The sequence below is a fragment of the Fimicolochytrium jonesii genome (assembly GCF_025526975.1).
Source record: "Fimicolochytrium jonesii strain JEL569 chromosome Unknown EV422scaffold_31, whole genome shotgun sequence".
Classification (NCBI taxonomy): domain Eukaryota; kingdom Fungi; phylum Chytridiomycota; class Chytridiomycetes; order Spizellomycetales; family Powellomycetaceae; genus Fimicolochytrium; species Fimicolochytrium jonesii.
The window spans coordinates 79992-100958 of record NW_026515698.1 but is presented as its reverse complement, the minus strand read 5'-3'; the positions used below and the strand labels follow the sequence as shown (position 1 = coordinate 100958).

Here is a 20967-nt window from a genome sequence, read left to right as displayed (position 1 = left end):
TCCGAAAAGACGTCGTGCGAGCGGTGTGGTGGTTATCGAACGCAAACCCGTCAAAAACGCCGCCAAGGCCTATACGGAGCCTGTCCCCTGTCGTCCGTGTGTCTGCGAGTGGAGATCCCTACGTTGCGTTTGCCTCCTGAATGACCTCCAAGGAGAGTGAAACCCTATTCTCGTTGTCGAGGTCGGTCCCGTCCACAATTGCCTTCCTTTGGGGGGTGTTCTTTTTTCCCAGCGTTTTTTTCGGCCTTGTTGCAATAACGCTCTCTCCGTCCCCTCTGCTCTGAGCATGTGGAGAATCCACTAATAGCAGTAGTAAACGGACGGCATATGACTCGCGCGGGGGGGGGGGTGGCATTGGGCCGGATGGGCCGGATGGTCATTAGGGGCACTTATCCGTCCCCTTATCCGTATGCTAAGCCCACTCCCCCCTTTTCTCTTGCCCCCCATCGTTGATTCACAGACACTCTCGCTCTCTGAGTGACTGAGTCGGAGAAGTGTCTCCCACTTCCATGCTGCCGATTAATTAATATAGCACGCGGCACACAGGTCACACTCCGCATCCATGAACGCAGGAAAATCAATTCCAGACGTTCCCAATTCTCGACCAGGACCCCCTCTCTTACTGGATTCCAGTGGACGGTCTCATGGGACTGCACTGCCGGCAATGACTCGCCCTCGTGCAAACGTGTCCGAAAGTGCCTTTTTTTGTCCGGTTCCCGAGCCGGCACGGCAGTTGGAGCCGTTGGAGGTTATTGCCGCGGAGTGGATTGACTGCGCAACTTCGGCACACCGACTTCTACCAGAAAACGTGCACTAAAATGTCTTAATGTGATCACGTGAGTCTCTGACGCGTCGCGCCCTCATCTGCATTCAGTGACGTCGGAGTGCCTTCTCGTGCGTCAAAGGGGCGTCAATCCGGCGTCATTTTATGCACTGACAACTCCTCGTGACATCGGGTTGCTTTCATCCGCTGTGTGGGATATGGGATATCCTGCTGGCGATGGCGGACAGGGGGATACGAGGAGCAGAAAGAGAAGCCGAGGGAAAAAGTCGCATCACCTCATCATTTCCCTGGTCGACTGTCGCTGACTGCATCGCATGGAAGTCCACATCGTTGTCCCCTGTGGATTCCAATGCATGGTGACGCAAGAATGCATCTCCTGGATATCCATCCCTTCGTCCACAAGCTCCTCTATCACAGGACAATGGCGGTGGGGGGTGGGGAAGGCAAGCCACCGCTGGTCTCCTGGTCTGCCAGAAGTGTGTGGAGAGGGAAACGTATAAGAGCTGGAAGGTCTGGTTTGCGCCCCTTCCGTTTTCCGACTTGAACCACTTTTTGGGACAGCAAACAACACATACCCAGTTCCATCCACATCGCATCGGATCTCAACATCCACATCACATATCACAAAACCGTTAACAAGGCATCAGAACAGCAAAAAAAAAATGGCCTTGAACGCATTAGCCAACCTCGCCGAAGCCCGTATGGGCGACCTCCCCACCTCAACCCCCGTCTCCCGCGACGCAAAAACCCGCCCGGGTGCCACCATGAAAGCGCTCGCCTGGTACGGCAAGCACGACCTGCGCCTCATCGACGCGCCCGTCCCCGCCATCTCGCACCCCAAGGACGCCATCATCCGCGTCACGGGCACCACGGTGTGCGGCAGCGACTTGCATCTGCTGCATGGGGATATCATTCAGTTGGTAAAGGGAGATATTTTGGGCCATGAGTATATGGGGATTGTGGAGGAGGTTGGGAGTGAGGTGAAGGGGATCAAGGTGGGCGATACAGTTGTGGCGGCTTTCAATATTGGGTGTGGGGAATGTGAGTACTGCAAGAAGGGTAGGTATTGCGCGAGCGGAGCGAGCAGTAAATGTGAGCGACAGCGAACGGTCTTTCTTATTGTCCCTCCATCGGTCGTAATATGGATTGAACCTGAACACTGACATCCCCACCCATCCCTCAAACACCACAGGAATCTTCACGGAATGCGACACGACCAACAACTCCGCGCTCATGCAAGCCATGTACGGCCACAAACTCGGCGGCATCCTGGGCTACGGCCACTTCGGCGGCGGGTTCGCCGGCGGCCAGGCCGAATACGTCCGCCAACCTTTCGCCGACGTCAACCTCCTCCCCATCCCCGCCGACGTCCCCGCCGAGAAAGCCCTTTACCTCTCCGACGTCGTCGGTACCGCTTACCACGCCGTCGTCTGCTCCGGGGCCAAGGAGGGCGAGACGGTCGGGATTTGGGGATTGGGACCCATCGGTCTGCATGTCGCGCAGTGGTTGAGGAAGAAAACCAAAGTCGCGCGTATCATCGCCGTCGACAACGTCCCTGAACGCATGGAGATCGCCAAGACCTGGGGCGTCGAATCCATCAACTTTGACGTCGACACGGACGTCGTTGCCAAGATCCAGGAGCTTGTACCCGGCGGCCTGGACCGCTCGATTGATTGTGCGGCGTTCAGGTATGCCAAGTCGATGTTGCATAAGGTGCAGCGCGCGATTGGGTTGGAGACGGATACGCCGGAGATTGTGAACGAGTGTATTCGGGCGACGAAGAAGTTTGGCACTGTCGCTTTGATTGCTGACTATGCTGGTATGTGTGCTCGTGGGTCGGCCGCCGATTCTAACTACCGCAGATTAACTCATCAACTCTTTTGCTTATTCGTAGCAACAACAAACGGCTTCCTGATCGGCGCCGTCATGGAAAAAGGCATCTCCCTCATAGGCTGCGGCCAAGCCCCCGTCCAACGCTACTGGAAAGACCTCCTCCGCGACATCCAATCCGGCCTCTTCGACCCCACCAAAATCGTCACGCACCGCTTCCCCTTCGAGCAGATCGTGGACGTGTACGATCGCTTCGATAAGAAGGAGGCGGGGATCATCAAGGTGTTTTTGCAGACGAAGTTTTCGCCGCCGCCTACGCCTGGAACGCCTCCCCTGACGGATGTCAAGAATGTGAAGTTGAAGGATGCGGATTTCAGTGGGCAAACTGAGAAGAAGGTGTGAGCTCTCTCATCATCGCGGGTATCATTGTCGGTGCCATATGAGCTTTATCATTTTGGGTTGTCTTTTGGCTGTGTCGTATATTCGGTTGTGTGATCACTTCATATTCAAGTGGTCTTCTTCGTGTAAATAACCCATTGGAATTGATTCATTGTTATGGTGGGAAGTTGCCCTGCTGTTACGTTGTTGAGCCCTCCGAGTTGTCTGCGTCTGGGGGACCGTTGATGTGGAGGGCTCTCAGGGAAGGAGGGTCACCACGACGCGGCGGACTACGGACTAATGGTTAGAAGTCGACGCGCAAATCCACGCTGTCAGACGGGGGAGATTGAAACCTTTGCACCGGCATGATGGCAGCGGGCGTAACTGGCACCTCCCGGGGAGGACCGCCCTCCGACCTGGGGCCCTATAGAAGGGAGCGAAACGGACGTTCATACATACTGTACGTACTGAGATTCGAGCTCGGTTACCACCAAAACTCAACACAATGACGGTCTCGACACCAAACGACCTCACCGCAGGGCGAAACAGACCCACTGCTCCAACATGAGTCTCGTCAACCCCCTCCCCGTCCCTACTCCTACACCCTCTCCCCCGCGACCATCCTCGCGCGCATTGCGCACAACCGCCTCACTCTCCTTCGACTCGTACGTGGGCAGACTCGCGAGGGAAGGGAGGTTGCAATTGGATTCGTTCCCGGAGTTGACGGCGGATTTGGATGCCGGCTGGGCGAGGGGGTTGGGTATGGGTGTTTTTGGGGGGGAGGAGATGGGGGAGGGCCCCGAAGGGAGGGTTTGGAGACGGTGGATGAGGAATTGGCCGTGGGATGTGCGGTGGGCCGTGGGGATTGACTGGGGTTCTTGAGGTATGGAGGTGGCCGAAGCGGAGACAGAGATGCCTGATTTGAAGCATCCCTCCTACATATACAGGCTATATTCATCGCCGCGACACTAGGCTCGCCCATGGTATTACAGCAGGTTCTCGACATCCTATCGACGTCGACGCGGGAAACATGGGTCACGCCCTTCCTTTGGTCTTGGCGCTGGGCGCGATGCAGATCATCTCAGCTGTTGTGGCGAATGTCAGTGACCAGGTCCTGAAAGTACGCAGCGTACTGGTTGGCGCGGGGCTTAGTGTGGCTATCTTTGATAAGTTTTTGAGGCTGTCGGGGTCTGCTAGGAAGGTATGGATTGGGGATGTGGAAGTGTTTACTTTTGAAGGAATACCTGCTCCTTGTTTATGGGTGCGATTCACGTCGGTAACAGTGTTGAACTTGGCCTCCATGGACGTGGTCTACGTAACCATCTTTGTCCAGAAATTCCACGATGTCTGGAGTCCGGCCGTGCAGCTCCTCATCATCGTCGCCCTGCTCTACGTCCTCATCGGACCCTCGGCCTTTGTCAGCCTCGCATCAATGATCCTCCTCTTCCTCTTCCAAAGTCAAGCTGTCAAGTCTACCAGCGCAGGAATCAAGAAATATATCAGCCTCAACGATCAGCGGATAGACAAATCGGAGATATGCTGTACAGCATCAGCGCCGTCAAGCTTCACGTGCTCGAGGTGCCCCTCCTGCAAAAGATCGCGGTGGTTCGGGCTTCGCAGCTGAAAGCGCTCAGAAAGTACCTCATACCGGCTTTCTGCTATTTCACCTCCGTTAACCAGAGCATCCCGAGCTTCATGGCCTTGACGGCGTTCGCGACGCATTCCTTGCTTGGGAACGAGTTCTCGAACTCGACCGTGTGCCCCGCGCTCACTCTGTTCAATATGATCTGCGCGCCCGCTTTCAAGTTGACGCTGGTTGAACCGCGTTCTGAACGTGCGGCCGTCGCTGGAAGGGATCTATGCGTTTATGACTGCGCCGGAAGTCTCGCTGAAGGATGCCGATCGGACGGGCGCAAGCCCGCTGGCTGTAGATGTTGCTAATGTACCCTTTGCGTTTGAGGCATAAACGGACGCACGCAAAACATCTGGCACGAGCGACAAGTCGAAATCGTGGACGACAAGGAGATTAGTGCTGATGCGGACACGAGCAAATCTGCATTCTCCCTGCAAGTCGATCAGCTCCGAATCCCCACCGGATCGCTTACAATCGTGGTGGGGCTTGTCGGCAGCGGCAAATCCTGCCTCCTAGCAGGCCTTCTAGGGGGTATGTCAACACGCAACAACGACAGCGACAACGAAGCGGAGGACCCGACTTTCATCAAAGACAACACCGCCTACTGCTCGCAAGAGCCGTGGATCCAAAGCGGAACAGTCCGCACCAACATCCTGTTGTGGAAACCGTACGGCGAGCAACGGTATGCGGACGCGATACGTGTTTGTAGACTGGAGCATGATTTGAAGATGTTTCATGAGGGGGATCGGACGGAGATCGGGGAGAAGGGGAGTAACTTGTCTGGAGGTAGGCTATGGGTTTTGCGATGTTCGAGACGTCGTGGCTGCGGCTAAGTATTGATTACTTTTTGGAATGCAGCGCAGAAGATGCGCATCGCGCTGGCTAGGGCGGTCTACAACGATTCCGACGTGCTTCTTCTGGACGACCCGCTTGCTCCTCTCGATGCGCACGTTGCCGCACACGTCTTTGACAAGTGTATCACTGCCCTTCAAGACCAAGCCCCGGAGTGAAATACGCCAAACACGCTTGAACCCGGATCGTAAAGCCGTAGTATTCGAACCTCCTCTTCGACGCAGCGAACCGTCATCTAATCGGGTAGAATTATATCGATACAAACCAAAGGTCGGTTCCCCACCAGCGGTGGCATCAGTAAGTTGTTCTCAGGTACGTTGGAAGCGGAAGCGGTGTCTTTTTGCATGCTTCTCAACCAGGCTCGTGTAATTCGACCCACCGAAAATGAAAGGCTTTGCTTGTCTCAACAGAACGCAACACTGCACCAGGACAGCACACACCCGCAAGTAAGGGGCCCCTTCCCTCCTTCTTCGATTACCTTCCCCCTGTCCCGTTCATGGCGTATCTGTTGTTCCTGCGGGGGCATCGGGACGTAGTGATGGCTCTCTCCTTCGGGAGGTGGGCATTTGCTTGAGGCTACGGGCATCGTAGAGCAACATAGGGGTTTTTCTCGCCTTGGTGCCAAAAAATGACTGGACTGGGGTAGTGTGGGAACGTCACCTTCATCCTTTGGGACAAGGCAGACCCTGCATGATCCAGCTCTGGTCTCGTAGTACTATGCTCATTGAACGGGGCCCTAGTATCTGTTGTTCCTGCGGGGGCATCGCGACGTAGTGATGGCTCTCTCCTTTGGGAGGTGGGCATTTGCTTGAGGGTACGGGCATCATAGAGCAACATAGGGGTCTTGCACAACTTTTGATGCCAGACAATGACTAGACTGGGGTAGTGTGGGAACGTCACCTTCATCCCAGCCTTCATCCTCTCGGGTAAGGCAGACCCTGCATGATCCAGCTTTGGTTTCGTACCACTATTGGGTCAATAGGGGACATGCAATTGTACGGACTTCTCTGTGCCTTAATTGGGCCATGGTTACTAAATGCATTCTTTTCTCTTCCTTCTTTGGTGATATGATTCCATAGCTTAGGGGCGTTGATGGACAAGACGCGGATCTTTGTGACGCAGCGACTTCAAGTCGTACATACGGCGGATATGATTGTGTTTGTCGATGGCGGCCGGATCGTGGAGCAAGGACCAGCCAAGGAGCTCTTGCAGCGGGACGGACCCTTGCGCACGTTTCTTTCCTCTCACGCTGACGACCCGCGTGGCGATCAGGGCGACGCTGCTGACGGCGATGCTGCGGTCCTGGAACAAGCTACCGCAAAGATTGCGCGGGATCATGTGAAAGCTAAAAGCCTAGTGGCAGAAGAAGAGCGGAACTGAGGAACAAGTGAGTCGCGTCGCGCTATCAGAGAATCCTTATTCAGAGTCAGATTCAGAGTATTCAGGTCGCCGACGCTACGTCCGCACAGTCCCGAAGGCATTCTGCGCGTTTTCCAAAGCACGATCCCGCACTGTTTCTCCGCATGCTGTGATTTCTTGATCAACAGTGTGTACAGGACGCACACCACCTCGGTAATCATGCTTGGGGGCGACAGGCACTCTTACGACGAGGGCGCAGACGAGCACGACACCGCCTCCGAGGACGAAGTGAGCAAAGCCAAGATCATCTTTCCCCTGGTGAGATTCTGATCAATTCCCCACTGTGCGTTTCGCTTTGTGCTCATGAACGTACGTCCTGCTCTTCCCCCCTTCAGGAAGGGTACGGCAGGCATTACCATTGACGACTTCCTCGCGGCCTTTGACGCCGGTCGCTTCAACAATCAAGGCTACATTGGCATATATATGGAGATCAGCCAATCCGGAAACCGGGATGTGCTGCATGCAAGTGCTGCCATAAAACTGCAAGGGGATTTTTGTGCAGGGATAAGGTGTCTGCGCGAGGTCTATCATAATGCGCCAGAGCACAAGGCCAATGTGAAAAACGTTTTGAGGAATCTGGTACGTGCAGTGACATGGCAGCTTTTATTTGTCTGAACAATTAATTATTGCCTGTTCAAACAATGGCTATAAGTCCCCAAACCTGCGATTATCGACCCATGGTTGCGCCGGTGAGGGGCTGGGGATGCTGCAACCCTGACCCTTCGTGATTCACCCAAGATCCGCTGCGGAAGGGGGGTGTACATTGTGATTCGAGCGGACCCTTTGGAGAGGAGCACCACCCAGTAGTCATTGGCCAGCCCGCGGGAATGTTGCAACCCTGACCCTTCGTGATTCACCCAAGATCCGCTGCGGAAAGGGGGTGTACATTGTGATTCGGGCGGACCCTTTGGAGAGCAACATTACCCAAGGGCTGGACAGGCGTTTGAGGGCATAGATCCACTAATGCCTCACGCCTTTTCAATGTATTAGGGACGGGAATCTACCAAAGAAGCATTTGAAGACTATTTGAAGACATTGAAAATTCGCAAGGCCGTCGCTGACGTGGCTTTGGAAGATTTCTGTGAGGTGTCAGCAGACGAGAGACAGCGGCGCAACAAACGAGGATGAGGCGGCGGATTCAGCTGTTGTTTGCGGTTACGACGTTTTTTGTGGGCGCGTTGGGCGCTGGGAAAGTTATGTCGACGGTGTTTGCGGGACTCGGGTTGACGTACTCGTTGACGTTAGCGGCGAATGTGTATCTGTACATGTGGTCGTTTGTTAGTTTGGAGGTGAGTTGGTTACGATTGTGCTTAATCGATGGAGTTTGGAAAGTCGGTATAATAGACGCCCGTGTGAATCGGACCGGAAGTGCGCATACCCAATATGAGACCCTCATACCGTGGATATTTTCAGGTGAACATGAACAGCGTAGAGCGACTCCGCCACCACGCCGAAAACATTCCCCCACAACCATCCCCAACGTCGTCCCCCTCCTCATAGCCCAGCACCGGCGCCATCGAATTCAGCAATGTCGAGGTATCTTACGCCTCTCGGCCCACACCAGCCCTGGAGAACCTATCGCTGCACGTTCCAGGCGGCCGGCACATCGGTATTGTCGGCCGAACGGGGTCCGGGAAATCGACTCTTGTATCGTGCCTCTCCCGGCTAGTGGAACCGAGCGCAGGCACGATAAAGATCGACGGCACGGATATCTGTTGGATTGTACAGGGTGCGCAAGACGGTTGTGGTTATTGCCCAGGAACCCGTGTTGTTTGCGGGGACCCTGCGGGATAACCTTGACGCGCGCGGGGAATTTGACGATGCGCAGCTGTGGCGTGCTCTGGAGGATTGTGGGATCAAGCAGTTGTTTGGGGACCAGATGGCGAGCTTGAACACGAAGGTTGAGGCGCAGGTGCGAATTTCAGTGTGGGGCAGGTGAGTTTCGGACACGGTGGCATCAACCCGATACGACCCCTCGCTTTGCGACATCGCAGCTGATGTATTCCTATTCCAGCGTCAGCTCATCTGTGTTGCCGAGGCTCTTCTCGCAAAGCCCAATTCTGGTCGTAGATGAATGTGAGTCCACGGACACAATTGAATGGTCGCTCTCACACAAGCCAATACAGCCACTCACGCCCCTCCTCCACTCCATCAGCAACGGCCGCCCTCGACCCCAGCATCGAGCAACGTCTCCGCACCCTCCTCGACAGCGGGCTCCCGCCTACCACAACAATCATCTCCATCGCGCACCGCATCGAAGCACTGCCGAGCATGCACCGCGTTATTGTGCTCGCGAATAGCGCGGTTGTGGAGGACGGGACCCCGTTCAGGCTGTTGAGCGACCCTGACTCCGCGTTTTATGGCCTGGCGGTGGAGGCGGCGAGGGGTGAGGCGGGTTTGGACGTATTTAGAGTTGATGCGTTTGGACGGCCTGTTTGAGTATCCAATTCTCGCCAGATGTGGGCCAACCCGATAGCCCGCTGTTTTAATTGCAGCAGTAAACGGCTCCTGCTCTGCGACTGGAGGACAAAGCTGCGGAATCGGGTCTGCTTGTTGATCCGGACTTCTCCACCGTTGTGGACAGTGTGAGAATAGAGTGTAGATAGATAATTAGAGTGTAGATAGTAACTGTGCTTGCTATAGATATGACACGGCGTAACGATAGATATGCCACGGATTTGTTACGGCGTAAGTTTACTGAAATTAGATTGAGCTTTGGGACGATCTACTCCCTTTCCCCTCATCGCCCAGCGATGAGTCAACTACATCATGTGCGGTGGACCAGTCTCCTTTGCAATCCTTTGGAGCGTTTGGGGATTAGAACACCATGATTTATTGTACAGAAGAAATGTGAATTAGAGCTATTAATATCCTGTTTGCACCGGGCAACAGAGCTATACAAAAGGGGTACATACAAAAGTAAGGGATCCATCGTTGGCATGATGTGGAATCAGCGGCATGTTCTCCAATCCAATAGAAGGGATGGTACGAAGATCTAAGATATTTCAAGGCATTACTCTCTACACCAACGAGGTCACAAAGTTGACGGCCTGAGTAGCGACGGCATCATTTGCATAGCTCGCATGCACCACCCAGTTTGATCCTCCCGCGCAGACAGGATCGCCCTTGTTGCAGTAATCCCTCAACTTGGGTTGCCACTGCGCCGGCACCGGCCTCCCACCCCTCCCGGACCCTTTTGCGGTACCCTCCGCGGACGGGCCGAGGGGATCGTAGTACGGGTCGCCGAACATGATGACAGCCTTGACTTTCGGTGCAGTTGCGGCGGGGATCTGCGGGAGAGCGGTTTGGACGACCATCGCGCCCTGGGAGTAGCCCGCGAGCACGAATCTCGTGGAGGGGCATGAGGCGGTTCGGGAGTTCAGGTGCGCGAGGAGGTCCCTGGCACCGATGGCCGGGCCGGTGTTGAAATTGTAGTCGGCGGGGTAGACGATGTTGTAGATTGCGGAGCCCGCGATTTGTTTGTTAAGTCGGCCGACGGGACCGCGGTTGAGGATCGTGCTGCCGACTTGGGATTCGGTGGTGCCGCGGACGGAGAGGAATTCGACGGTAGGGCAGCCGGGGGCCGCGGAGCCAGTGGGGATGCCCGCAGGGAGGGCGGCGGCACCGACGGCGAGGGCAGAGAGGAGGGCGAGGACGCGCATCTTGAATGTGATGCTTGATGAGGGTGTGAGGCCGGTCGGAGGAACTTGGATCAGATGCTGTGAAGGCTGTGAAGGGCGGGTTGGGCTTCCTCCCGCACTTGCTTTTATGCGAAATTACTCGACATGGGCTCGTCGCCCTGAGTAATGTCGAGCGCTGTGTGCATATCGCGCCGGTGCATTACAGTACATAGGATCATTCAGCATGTGGCATGCCGCAAATGCTTTTGATTGAGACTATCTCCCATACCGCATCCCTCCGGGAGCAGAAGGTGCAACGGAGGTGCAAACCGGCGTATCACATAGGTATGGGATTGACCATGTACCAAAAAAGTGAATGGAAAATGTTTGCTTGACAAACTTGTGTTATGGTCGATACTTTTTCGGGAGCAGTGCAACGGTTGTGCCCAGGATCTGGATCTTGAAAGAGGTGTAACGACGGTGTGAGGCCCGGGACCCGTTCTCAAGGGGAAAATGTGGCAATCCCATTTCTGCCGGGCATCCCTGCATACGAGGAAGATATGGAGGGACTCGGGGGCTTGCTCCGAGCTAGAGCAAATCGAAAGCATGTCAGCCGCCATGTAAGAAAGTATCCGCTCCAGATCCAGCTACAAATTCAGTGTTACGGCGGTCTCAGGCTATCGGTCAAAACAAACATTTCGAGCTTCTCGGAGTCCAAATCCTAAAATCCCCTCCGGAGCTTTGTGATTATGGAAAGAGTCAAGTCCAACGATCCAGCAGAAAGGATACGAAAAACATCCGAGTTACTCAAGGGAAGAGAGCATATGATACCCGTTGACGGTGGGAAGTCCATGACACACGAGCGATAGTCCGGTCATAAGACAGCCACCCATTCGACGAGACAGCATGAAGGAAGTCGGGGCGGACGCACAAGATACGCCCAACTTGGATATTCGTACAAGGCTTCAGACGTCAGAGGAAGCTGTATCACCGCGCCGCCTCGAACTATAGACGGCGGTTCCCCAAGACGTTTCAACTTCGGAGTAGTCTAAACCTTGTTACCTGACGTCGCCAGGAGGCTAACTGTGCGTGAGGCCAATGGAAGTCTGAACTTGAAGGTCCAGCCATTATGAGCAAGCCTACGCGAGGTTTGCAGCTTGCTTCTGTTGCAGGCATTTCCATGGCGGTTTCCTTTCCGCTGGTCAAATCGACGGCATTGAGGTACAGTAGGATGGCAGCATACCGCTGAGCCCTTTGCGGTGTTGGCGACCGGCGTCTCTGCAGTATATATGTAGTCCTCCAATGCAGTCCAAGTGCAAGGTATTGAGTGTTTCAACTTTCACTGCGGTTCTTTCCTTCGTGCGGGTGCGGCTCTAATTATCGGACCGTCCCCAGCCATGTGCCTTTTCCCACGAGGAAGAACTTCAACTCGATTACACCCCGCATCGTCTTGCAGGTACTGCTAATCATTCAAAAGCCTTCACTCACCACTATGCACCTTTCAGTTTGTTCGGAATGCCCGACCTGCTACGTTCTTACGTCGACCTTTGCGACCTAAGGGACGAAGTAGCCTTCCAGCGGACCGTCCAACGATCTCGAACATGGTCCTTCCTCAATCAGCATCTCAAGAAACATCGACCTTCCGACCGGCGGGACGGCAAGTGCATTACGTACTTTGCCTTCGACGTGGACTTCGACGCTGTTTCCGTTTTGGACGTACATAGCGTCGTGACTGGCAACAGGCTAGCTTTTTTGCGGCAACGAGAGATTCTAGCAACGTGCCGTGGAGCCCATCTATCTGTCATTTTCCCCCAAGACGATGTGGAGGCCTTGTGATGTGCCAAGAGACTTTCCTCTGACCCCGTTCGTTCCTGCCTCCTTGTTCCCCAATGCTGCACACAATTAAGCTGCTGCCAGCGCCGGTCGTCGCCCCCCATGTTCGGGTCCCACCTGCGACGACTTATATATCATCGGGTCTCAAAGAAGATAGCAAGATTTCTTTCCAGAGTGTAAGCCTCTGCGGTTGTGATGACGAAAATGCCGAAAGTGGAACAATGAGGTTGATACATCGGCGGGCAGCGAACCACGGCGGGCTGGCTCCCGCAGTCTGGCTCCTCAGTCAGAGGAGGAACTGACTATGCGTCATTGCGGGAGACAAGAGATCCATTGCAAAAGTAGAGGGTGGTTCCTCATATTGACATGGATATGTAGGCGCTCCCCACTGATTCCGGCCGTCATTTCCTACTCTCGCATTTGTGGCATCCATCACTGAAAAATGATATACGAGAATAGATATGGCAATGAAATAGACCATTTTTCCATATCTGTTCTGTGTATCAGTTCTCACTTTTGGACAGGGATCGAAGCGTCCATCATATTTTCGAGCCTTACTGAGGGTGTCCAACTTTCCGTCCACCGCACCAGCCATCTTCAGTAACTCTGGAATAGCGCTTCAGTTCTCCCTACCTGTAGCGAGGTATTCCAAACTGACGCCGCAAACGGTGTTCCTCCGACTGCCAGCACTCCGGCCACTTGGGAAGCCTGGCTATGCCCTCCTCCAAGACCTTGTACGCCAAGGTGACGGATTGTGTTACTCCGGTGTGCAGACGGCGAATTTCCCGGTGAAAATAGGACATTGTGAGAGAGGGCGACTCCACAAGGCACGTTGAAGAGTCTCGAGTAAGTGTTGGCGTGGAGGTAATAGAGCACCCGCAGAAAACAAGAGACTACGCGACGGTTGCGCATCTTCAGTTGCTCCCAGTCGTTCCATTCTGAGAAGATCCTATATATCTCCATGATCCCCGTATCAACTGGAAAGCGAGGGACCAACTGCCTATGCGAAAGTACTGTCTGGCGACATGTCTATTAGTGGACGTCCATGCAAATCAATCGACCTACCGACGGCCCCCATCAGAATGGCCTACGGAGCCCTTTTCCTGTTGCTGCAGTACATATCAACGCCTGTGGACCATGGTAACGATGTTGGGTTCAAAACTTATGGACTCGATGTCCTCCTTTGAACCTCAGGCCAGGTGAGACGCGCTGTCGAGAGCTGAATGAGGCAATTGGACGTAAGCAGTGACTGTCACTGTCAAAATGTCCCCAAAAAAGTTTCGGAAACCTCAACTTCTCAACCGACCCAATAAAGTTTTGACCCGGATGGCTCTCCATAGTTAGGAGGATATAACTGCCCCGCTTATCCCCTCGCCCGCAGGTCTCTTCCGATATAAAACCTTTATGCCAACTGCTCCTCACCACAGAAACGTTGCTCAACGAAACCGTCCAAAATGGTGCACGAGGTCGTCTCAGAAAAGTCGCCAGAAGAGTCGCCAGAAGAGTTGCCAGAAGAGTCGCCAGAAGATCGATCACCAGTAGTTCCCCTTGAACTTCTATCATCAATCTTGAAGTTCGCTTCATTTAAAACCCTCATTACGTTGAGAGCAGCGTCGGTGACCTTTAGAAATGAGGCGAATCGATTACTTGATTCCAAGTTCGGCTGGACATCCTCGATGCGCGTCGGACCCGTTATCCAGTACGTCGCTTCAACCGGGGAGTTGAGAAAGTACGCCGGGTGTGCAAGGGCCTTGGTTGCGCTTTACAAAAAAGTAGGTGGCTCTGTCTTTTGATTATCAGATGAGTGATATGCACTCTCTCTGAATTTTGTATATGTGTCACACGACATAGAGCACGGTCTCTGTACGACGGGAGAAAGATGCTCCTAGAGAATATCACTTTGACGGGAGATGCGCTGAACTTACTGGAAAGCGTCCGTATCCGACAGTTGTACGCACCCTGATTGAGGCACTCGGAGAAGACAGAGAGAGATGCCAAAAACAAGAATGTGCCGAGCGTCAAGCTAAGATATGGAAAGAGATAACACCCGATTGCTTCAATTGCCCCGAGAGCGTCATCGCCAGGAGTATTGACTTTCCAGCCTTCAAGAGCATCTTCACATTGAATACTCACCACTCATTTGCAGTGTTTACTTATTATGGCAAACCACGTGGATACTGTTTGGAATGCGAGAGGCCTCCCGGCAGCTGCGATATCATGTGCGTTGGGAAGTTAGTGATGAATGGGAAGAAGCAAAAATGCGGGGCCTTCCTTAAAGAAGGCAAGTACAGAGTGACGTGCAGGGTCAGGTGACCATGAGCGCTGTAATCTAACTCTTTACGGATTCACAGAAATGTGTCAATACAAGAGTAAGGGCATTTGTCCAAAGAACAAAACATATTGGCTTGCTCGAACTAAATCATCTTCACTTCGAGCTAGCCAAGGGGTGGCGGTGTACTAGGTGCTGGCGATTATATGCTAAAGAAGAATCTACCACATGTGGGTTCGGTCTGCCGATGATCTTGTGCGACATTTGGTGTCCCCTAAAGCATCCTACAAAAACCGGAGTTCGACGATGTCGGCGAGACCCTGACGACCCGAGCGAGGATGAGTCTAGTGAGGATGAGGATAGTGAGGATGAACTTAGTGAGTAGTTAACGGCATTCGTGCCCAGTGCTCCCAATACGTCGTGCTAGCTTGTATTCGAGAGCTCGCTCATGCTCGCCGCTAAGATGTTGGGCTCAGGTGGCGCAAAAGATTCGCTCGCTGTCGGTTGCAAGAGCGACCTCGGCGTCGCTTGATTCAAGTTCGCTGTAAATATGAAAATATCCTTCAATTGGATTTTTGCATTCAGAGTAGACCTTCCCTCGTGTTCCAACCCGCAAATGAGTCAAGTCAGATGGGGCTCATTGACAGTAACTCGACAGCGCGCCCGAGTCAACTCCACATTCCGAGTGGGTCCGAATCGATGGCATATAAAGCCACACATCTGGGCCACCTTTCTTCTTCGAGCCTACTAATAGTTTTAGGTCAGCAAGGGGGAGGTTGGAGCTGTTTATGCGTTGTATGCAACCAGAAACAGAGTGTACAGGATGTGGAGAGCACCAGGAGACACGTACGCACTGCACCCCTCTTCTTCGTCTCAGACGAAGTCGATTCGCAAGCAGTTTTATTATCCGTACGAGAGTCGACGCTGGTGAAAATGTCGCTAAGTAGCCAATTAACAAGTGGTCAATCAGCCTGGCCAATCACTCTTCCAGACGAGATTTTGCGAGAGATCTTCATCCTCCGTGCTTGACTCGTCGCTCATTTTCACAAGGGGCCAATGCACAAAATTCGCCATGGGGTACCTAAATCTCACGACATCCACTGGTTGTTGGATTGACCGAGGCCTACGGCCGAAATGGGGAAACAGATGGAGTCGCCGTGCCAAGGGCCTCCAGACGCATCAGATTCTGATGCAAGCTGCCTGACTTCCTTTCTTTCAGCCGTTTTCTGCTACCAGCTCGAACCTGAGAGGATGAGGCTATCCGCCGCTTCCCGGAGTTCATCGAGTGTTCTGATAAACCACGGAAATGCGTGGCCATCCGAAAGATATGTCGATTTTCAAGCACGGCGAGTGTCATACCACGATCGTTCAATGGATTACCCTAGTCGTATATACACGCACGATGTCAGGGAATTGATGTCCCGTAGCAGTGATTCTCCAGTAAACGTGCGCTTTTATACCCGTTGAAACTTTTGCTTTCGAGTGTGGGTATGGGGGCAGCCCAACGACTTTGCTCTGGTCTTCCATGGATGTGGTTCCCCAATTGAATGCAATAGTGTCACTTGCTGTCACTTGAACGTACCGTCGGTTGTCGAGATTGTCCCTTTTGCCGTCAACTGAAAGCACAGTACAGTGCAGGCCAGGCTGCTAATTATAGAAGCGGGCAAGGGGAATACGGACGGTGTTTGGGAACACACGCAGCAGGCCAGGGCACAATAGGCCTACGCACTACGCCCGTTCATTGTCTGACTTGTCGTTGACAAATGCATCCGCACAAGATCCCGGTCTGTAACCCTCATCAGCCCTACGTAGTTTTCCAAGCCTGCACACCTTTGCCGTCTGTCGAAGGAATCTGCCAAATTGCATAATTTTCGCCAGAAAATCATGCACTCTCAAAACGGCACCAACAGCGGAGTATGTCATCGTTCACTGTCCCTCAGCACTAACAGCGACCTGCTGTTGAGGCGATTCATGAGGGACTCGCTCGACCCTTGCATCATTATAGCGCAGCAGGGAACCTCTGCGTGTAAACCCAGTTGCGCACTGAACTGCTCACGTTCGGAGCCAAATTCAGAGACCTTGAACGATGTCTCTCCCGTTGACCCGTTCATCTTCGAACTGAACCCGGCTGCTGAAGCTGCTTTGGGTTATGCGATGGCGGATCTGAAGCAGTTCGATAATAACGGGATTCACCAAGTAGTCGCTGGGCGGGATGATGATGCCACCGAGCAGCTTCAGACGCTTGCGTGGATTAAGCATCTACTACAAGTCGGGGACACTGACGAGAGTAAAACCTTCACCGATAGATTGATGCATTTCAAAAAGAAGGTCTGTCTAAGCTTTCTGTTTGTGTTAGGGTGGTTTGCCTTTTATCGGCAAATGATCCCCTTCCCATACTTACCTTACCCGTCCGGCGGCAGACCGGGGAGATAATCGCATCGGACGTCGAGTCTTACCCCGTATATTATCGCGGCAACCGGGGATCGACCGATTCCGGCATCAAAGCAATTCTTCTATGCGCGCGCATCGTAACGCCGCTCTCCAGACTTAGCAGCAAACCCTCCAATTCGGCGTTGGGCCGACATCACTCAGCAGCCGACCTTGGGTCTTCGCAAACCAGTATCGACTTTGCAGCGCCTGATTTCGAGAAAAGATTGCAGAAAATATATCAAAACGCCGCTCGGGCTGTTGGTCACGATTTCTTTGCGACGATGCTCCGTAGCGTATCGAACTGGTGCGTCCTGCTGCTGCACTCCAGCCACTAATCACAGTATCAGGCTCTTCACTCAACCCGCTGCTATTCCAACTGTGATAGGTCAGGCTTCTGCTATGCCTGGATTGCTATGGCCGTACCACATCAATCGACTCCGGGGGGCGAGAGCGCCGGCACTCGGCCAACTAGGTTGAGGTATTGTGGTTTCTATCATAGAGATCACGGGTATATCCGGGAAGTAGAAGGAAAGGAATACAACATTGCGGATACCCCATGCGTTTACACGCTTGATGACAACGGTACGCAGCATTTCGGATGGAATGTAACACGCTGTTTAGCAGATTGCGATGCTTACTGTTTGCATCTATACTTGTATCAGTGGTATCGATCCCAGATGGCGTCATGGACCTATTCCCAGACAATCCCGCATGGCAGACGCTCGACCGAGCGCCGCAATCATTCGTTGCGGTTTCCATCCTCGACACCGAAACGGGAGAGTACCTCGGCGTTATTGGCATGATCGATGATCGGCCCGGACTGTTGGGGGTTATCGGCAGCGCCGAGCACGTTCGGGTTGGGTTGTGTGTGTTTGCGGAGAGAGCGGGCGCGGAGATCAAACGGTTGAAGATGGAGGCTCAATTGACGGAAGCTAAGGAAGTGGCAGTGGCGGCTAATCATGCTAAAACGGATTTCATCTCACATATGAGTCATGAACGTAAGTGTTGAGGAGTTGAATGGCGGTGTGTTGTTAGCCTCGCTGATGTGGCTCACGAAGGTGTATGTTGTTTGCTTCCAGTCAGGACCCCAATGAACGCGGTGCTCGGAATGGCTCAGCTTTTACAGGACACCCCGTTAACATCGGGGCAACAGGAACTCCTGAGCACTCTCAACGACGCAGGGAGCCACCTTCTCGACGTAATCAACGAGCTGCTAGACGTGACCAAGATCGAGATGGGCTCCTCGATAACGCTCTTACCCACGCCTGTTAATGTGCCTGCACTCTTGGAAGAGGTCGTCAAATTGGTGCAACCAACCGATCTAGGACGAACATTTCAGATCAACCAATCGCCGTCGGACTCAGTCAGTCCACTCGCGGGTCCTGCTATTGCTAGGAAGAAGGTCGAGATCAAGTGGGAGGTTGGGAAAGGGCTGCCTGAGTCGATCATGGCGGATAAGTCGCGGTTAAAGCAGATACTTATCAATTTGGCGGCGAACGGGTATAAGGTTGGTTGAAGAGGCGTCGTGAAAAGGATATCAAAAGTGCTTCTACCACCTCACTCACCCTAACATGACTCGCAGTTTACTGATGAAGGGCAAGTCGTCATACGATGCATCCGTCTCGAAGATGAAGCTTGCGCCGGACTCTTTTGCGGAGGCACGGAAGCTCGAGAAGTCGAACTTCAATTCGAAGTGCAGGATAGCGGGCCAGGAATCGGACCGGAGGAAGCTGCGCGCTTGTTCAAGCCTTTCGTCCAGTTGGACAGCACAAAGGCAAAGCATGCCCAGGGCAGGTACGCTCCCTTTCTAACCGCCACTCAACCTGTTTACGATGAGCACATGCTAATGCCAATCTATTCGTTCGCAACCTCTCAATAGCGGTCTCGGACTCACCATCGCCCATCACCTAGTCGGCCTCATGGGCGGCAAGATCTGGGTGAAGCCGCCCTCCCAAGAGCGCGGCGCAACAATGGCCTTCAAGTTCAAGTGCCCAATCTCTGAGAAAAGCACCGCAAACGGCCAGGCAACCTCGCCCAACGGAACTCGTATGACCCTCCAACGCCAGCGCAAATGGAGTCCAGACCTCTCGGCTCGCCTACCGTTCAAGATCCTCCTTGCGGAAGACAATGTTTTGAACGCGCGGATCGTTAGGACGTTCTTGGGGAAGTTTGGGTATCGGGACGATTCGGTCGAACATGCGCTTGATGGCGTGCAAGCTGTGCGAGCGGTGTTGGAAGCGGATGCCAAAGGGAGGATGTACGATATTTTGTTCCTTGATATGTTTATGCCTGGGTAAAGTATCAGTCCTCGCGCCGAGTAGTATCAAGGCGTGGTGTTATCCATGCTTCTCCGTTTGCGGGCCGGCGCTGACTTACCCCTTCCCATGACCATTATAGGCTGAACGGGCACGAAACATGCGAAAAGATCATGGAGCATTTCCAAAAACCCACAACGTCCTCGCGACCACCCTATATCGTCGCACTAACCGCCAACGCCTCGGTCGAGGACCGCGATAAATGTCTCGCGATCGGGATGAGGAGCTACCTGACGAAACCGCTGCTCATTCAGGATCTGTATGACGCTTTGGTTGAGGCTGGGAGGGAACGAGATGTGGGGGATCAGGGAAGACGTTGGGTAGGGGCGGTCTAGTGTGCGAGGGCCGCAATGAAGGACGCTAGGACCTGTCCTAGCTGTTGGACAACCGGGCTCAGCATCGCGCACACACCTGCCCGTCACCATCATCAGTTTGTTTGCAAGAAGAGTCTTGAGGATTTAGGCGAGATCATACCGTGATCATTCGGTGGCTTGCTTGCCAGGGATGCAACTGAGTCCCACACGATGCATATACCCGGTGGAAGAAGTGGAAAAGGGAAACCGATCGATGTTTCAGTTGTCTAAGGATTGCGGGCAATTTACCCCAAACCTTTCGAAATCGACAGGCATCAGTGGAGTAGGAGGAGAATATCATCATCCTCCGGAGCTGAGATGGGACACGTGGCTCCGGCATCAGCGACGGACAGCTAGTTTGCTCGCAGCCGCTACACATCCCCCTGCACAGTTCGTGTTGCCGCATTCTGTTATCTATTTGTTACATGTGCATGTACATAGACTTTGTGAAGTCCCCCAATGTAAAGTCAAAACAGTTCTGCTTCTTTGCATCGAGACCGATGGAGTTTTGCCCGTTGGGAAACGTTGAAAGTCGAAACTCGAGATCGACGCGCGGTTGACGCGTACAGCCAGTGTCCATAAACCTCCGACCCAGCTCCGACCCCCCCAAGATTAAGTCAGTGTCCACTGTCGGCGCGTCCGCCGTGACTCACAGGCTACAGCACCCGGGTCGTTTTCTCCTCTCCCCAGCCCAAGATCCTCCGGCAATTGCCAAACTTTTTTCCATAGAATGCAATGGCACTGTTGCCCTGCAACTAGAAGAGCTATGACCACTGCCGGCACAGCCAGGCGTGGTATCCACTGCCGGCATGGCCAGGCGTGATTGTTAGCTTGACTTTTGCTGGGCAGCATTCTGCCAGTGCTTTTTGGAGGTTGCCGGTGGCTCTAGGCACTTCCGCAATCGCTTGAGGGGCAGCCTGGATTTGGGCACTCGCGTTGCGCTCTCGTTTCTCCCGCTGGTCTCAGTGACCATTACACCCGTGTCCAAGATTGAGTCAGTATCAGCGCATATCATCAGCATCATCATAGCGAGAAGCTACGACAATTGAATCTGCGACTTAAGACCTCATCATCCTTAATCTTGGGGTATTGGAACTTAATCTAATACCGGGTGGTTCCCCCTTCTGCCGCTATGACTGCTGCCATTCTCGACGGCCTGCTGCCATTCTCGACGGCATGGATGCCACCAAACTATCCAAATGTCTATGCATTGTAGGCCATAGTTGCTGAATAATTCCATCCAACGACGGT

General features: G+C 53.5%; 7 protein-coding genes across 7 annotated transcripts; 6 read left to right on the top strand and 1 right to left on the bottom strand.

Moving 5' to 3' along the window:
* Positions 1-1365: 1365 nt before the first annotated feature.
* On the top strand, positions 1366-3153 carry EV422DRAFT_261152 (chaperonin 10-like protein). Its single transcript, XM_053065794.1, has 3 exons — positions 1366-1843; positions 1977-2603; positions 2679-3153. The coding sequence occupies exons 1-3, from the start codon at positions 1447-1449 to the stop codon at positions 3014-3016; spliced, it is 1362 nt and encodes a 453-aa protein (XP_052921995.1). The 5' UTR covers positions 1366-1446; the 3' UTR covers positions 3017-3153.
* A 941-nt stretch (positions 3154-4094) lies between these two features.
* On the top strand, positions 4095-5147 carry EV422DRAFT_261368 (uncharacterized protein). The gene has a single exon (XM_053065796.1). The coding sequence runs from the start codon at positions 4250-4252 to the stop codon at positions 4931-4933; it is 684 nt and encodes a 227-aa protein (XP_052921994.1). The 5' UTR covers positions 4095-4249; the 3' UTR covers positions 4934-5147.
* On the top strand, positions 5051-5635 carry EV422DRAFT_500488 (P-loop containing nucleoside triphosphate hydrolase protein; the record flags this gene model as incomplete). Its single annotated transcript, XM_053068140.1, has 2 exons — positions 5051-5411; positions 5484-5635. Coding segments are annotated over 2 exons (513 nt in total), but the record flags the coding sequence as incomplete, so codon positions are not given.
* A 1420-nt stretch (positions 5636-7055) lies between these two features.
* EV422DRAFT_571113 (P-loop containing nucleoside triphosphate hydrolase protein) lies at positions 7056-9335 on the top strand (the record flags this gene model as incomplete). Its single annotated transcript, XM_053072954.1, has 8 exons — positions 7056-7154; positions 7236-7475; positions 7887-7982; positions 8039-8185; positions 8397-8548; positions 8625-8831; positions 8911-8972; positions 9052-9335. The coding sequence occupies 8 exons, from the start codon at positions 7056-7058 to the stop codon at positions 9333-9335; spliced, it is 1287 nt and encodes a 428-aa protein (XP_052921992.1).
* Positions 9336-9703: 368 nt separating this feature from the next.
* Positions 9704-10657, bottom strand: EV422DRAFT_261309 (cutinase). The gene has a single exon (XM_053065795.1). The coding sequence runs from the start codon at positions 10556-10558 to the stop codon at positions 9917-9919; it is 642 nt and encodes a 213-aa protein (XP_052921991.1). The 5' UTR covers positions 10559-10657; the 3' UTR covers positions 9704-9916.
* Positions 10658-13654: 2997 nt separating this feature from the next.
* EV422DRAFT_543056 (uncharacterized protein) lies at positions 13655-15244 on the top strand. The gene is made up of 5 exons (XM_053071315.1): positions 13655-14121; positions 14201-14630; positions 14701-14718; positions 14789-14995; positions 15095-15244. The coding sequence occupies exons 1-5, from the start codon at positions 13804-13806 to the stop codon at positions 15148-15150; spliced, it is 1029 nt and encodes a 342-aa protein (XP_052921990.1). The 5' UTR covers positions 13655-13803; the 3' UTR covers positions 15151-15244.
* A 1019-nt stretch (positions 15245-16263) lies between these two features.
* EV422DRAFT_543054 (uncharacterized protein) lies at positions 16264-20198 on the top strand. The gene is made up of 8 exons (XM_053071314.1): positions 16264-16946; positions 17039-17352; positions 17434-17630; positions 17711-18046; positions 18128-18555; positions 18631-18842; positions 18928-19341; positions 19446-20198. The coding sequence occupies exons 1-8, from the start codon at positions 16503-16505 to the stop codon at positions 19696-19698; spliced, it is 2598 nt and encodes an 865-aa protein (XP_052921989.1). The 5' UTR covers positions 16264-16502; the 3' UTR covers positions 19699-20198.
* The last annotated feature ends 769 nt before the right edge of the window (positions 20199-20967 follow it).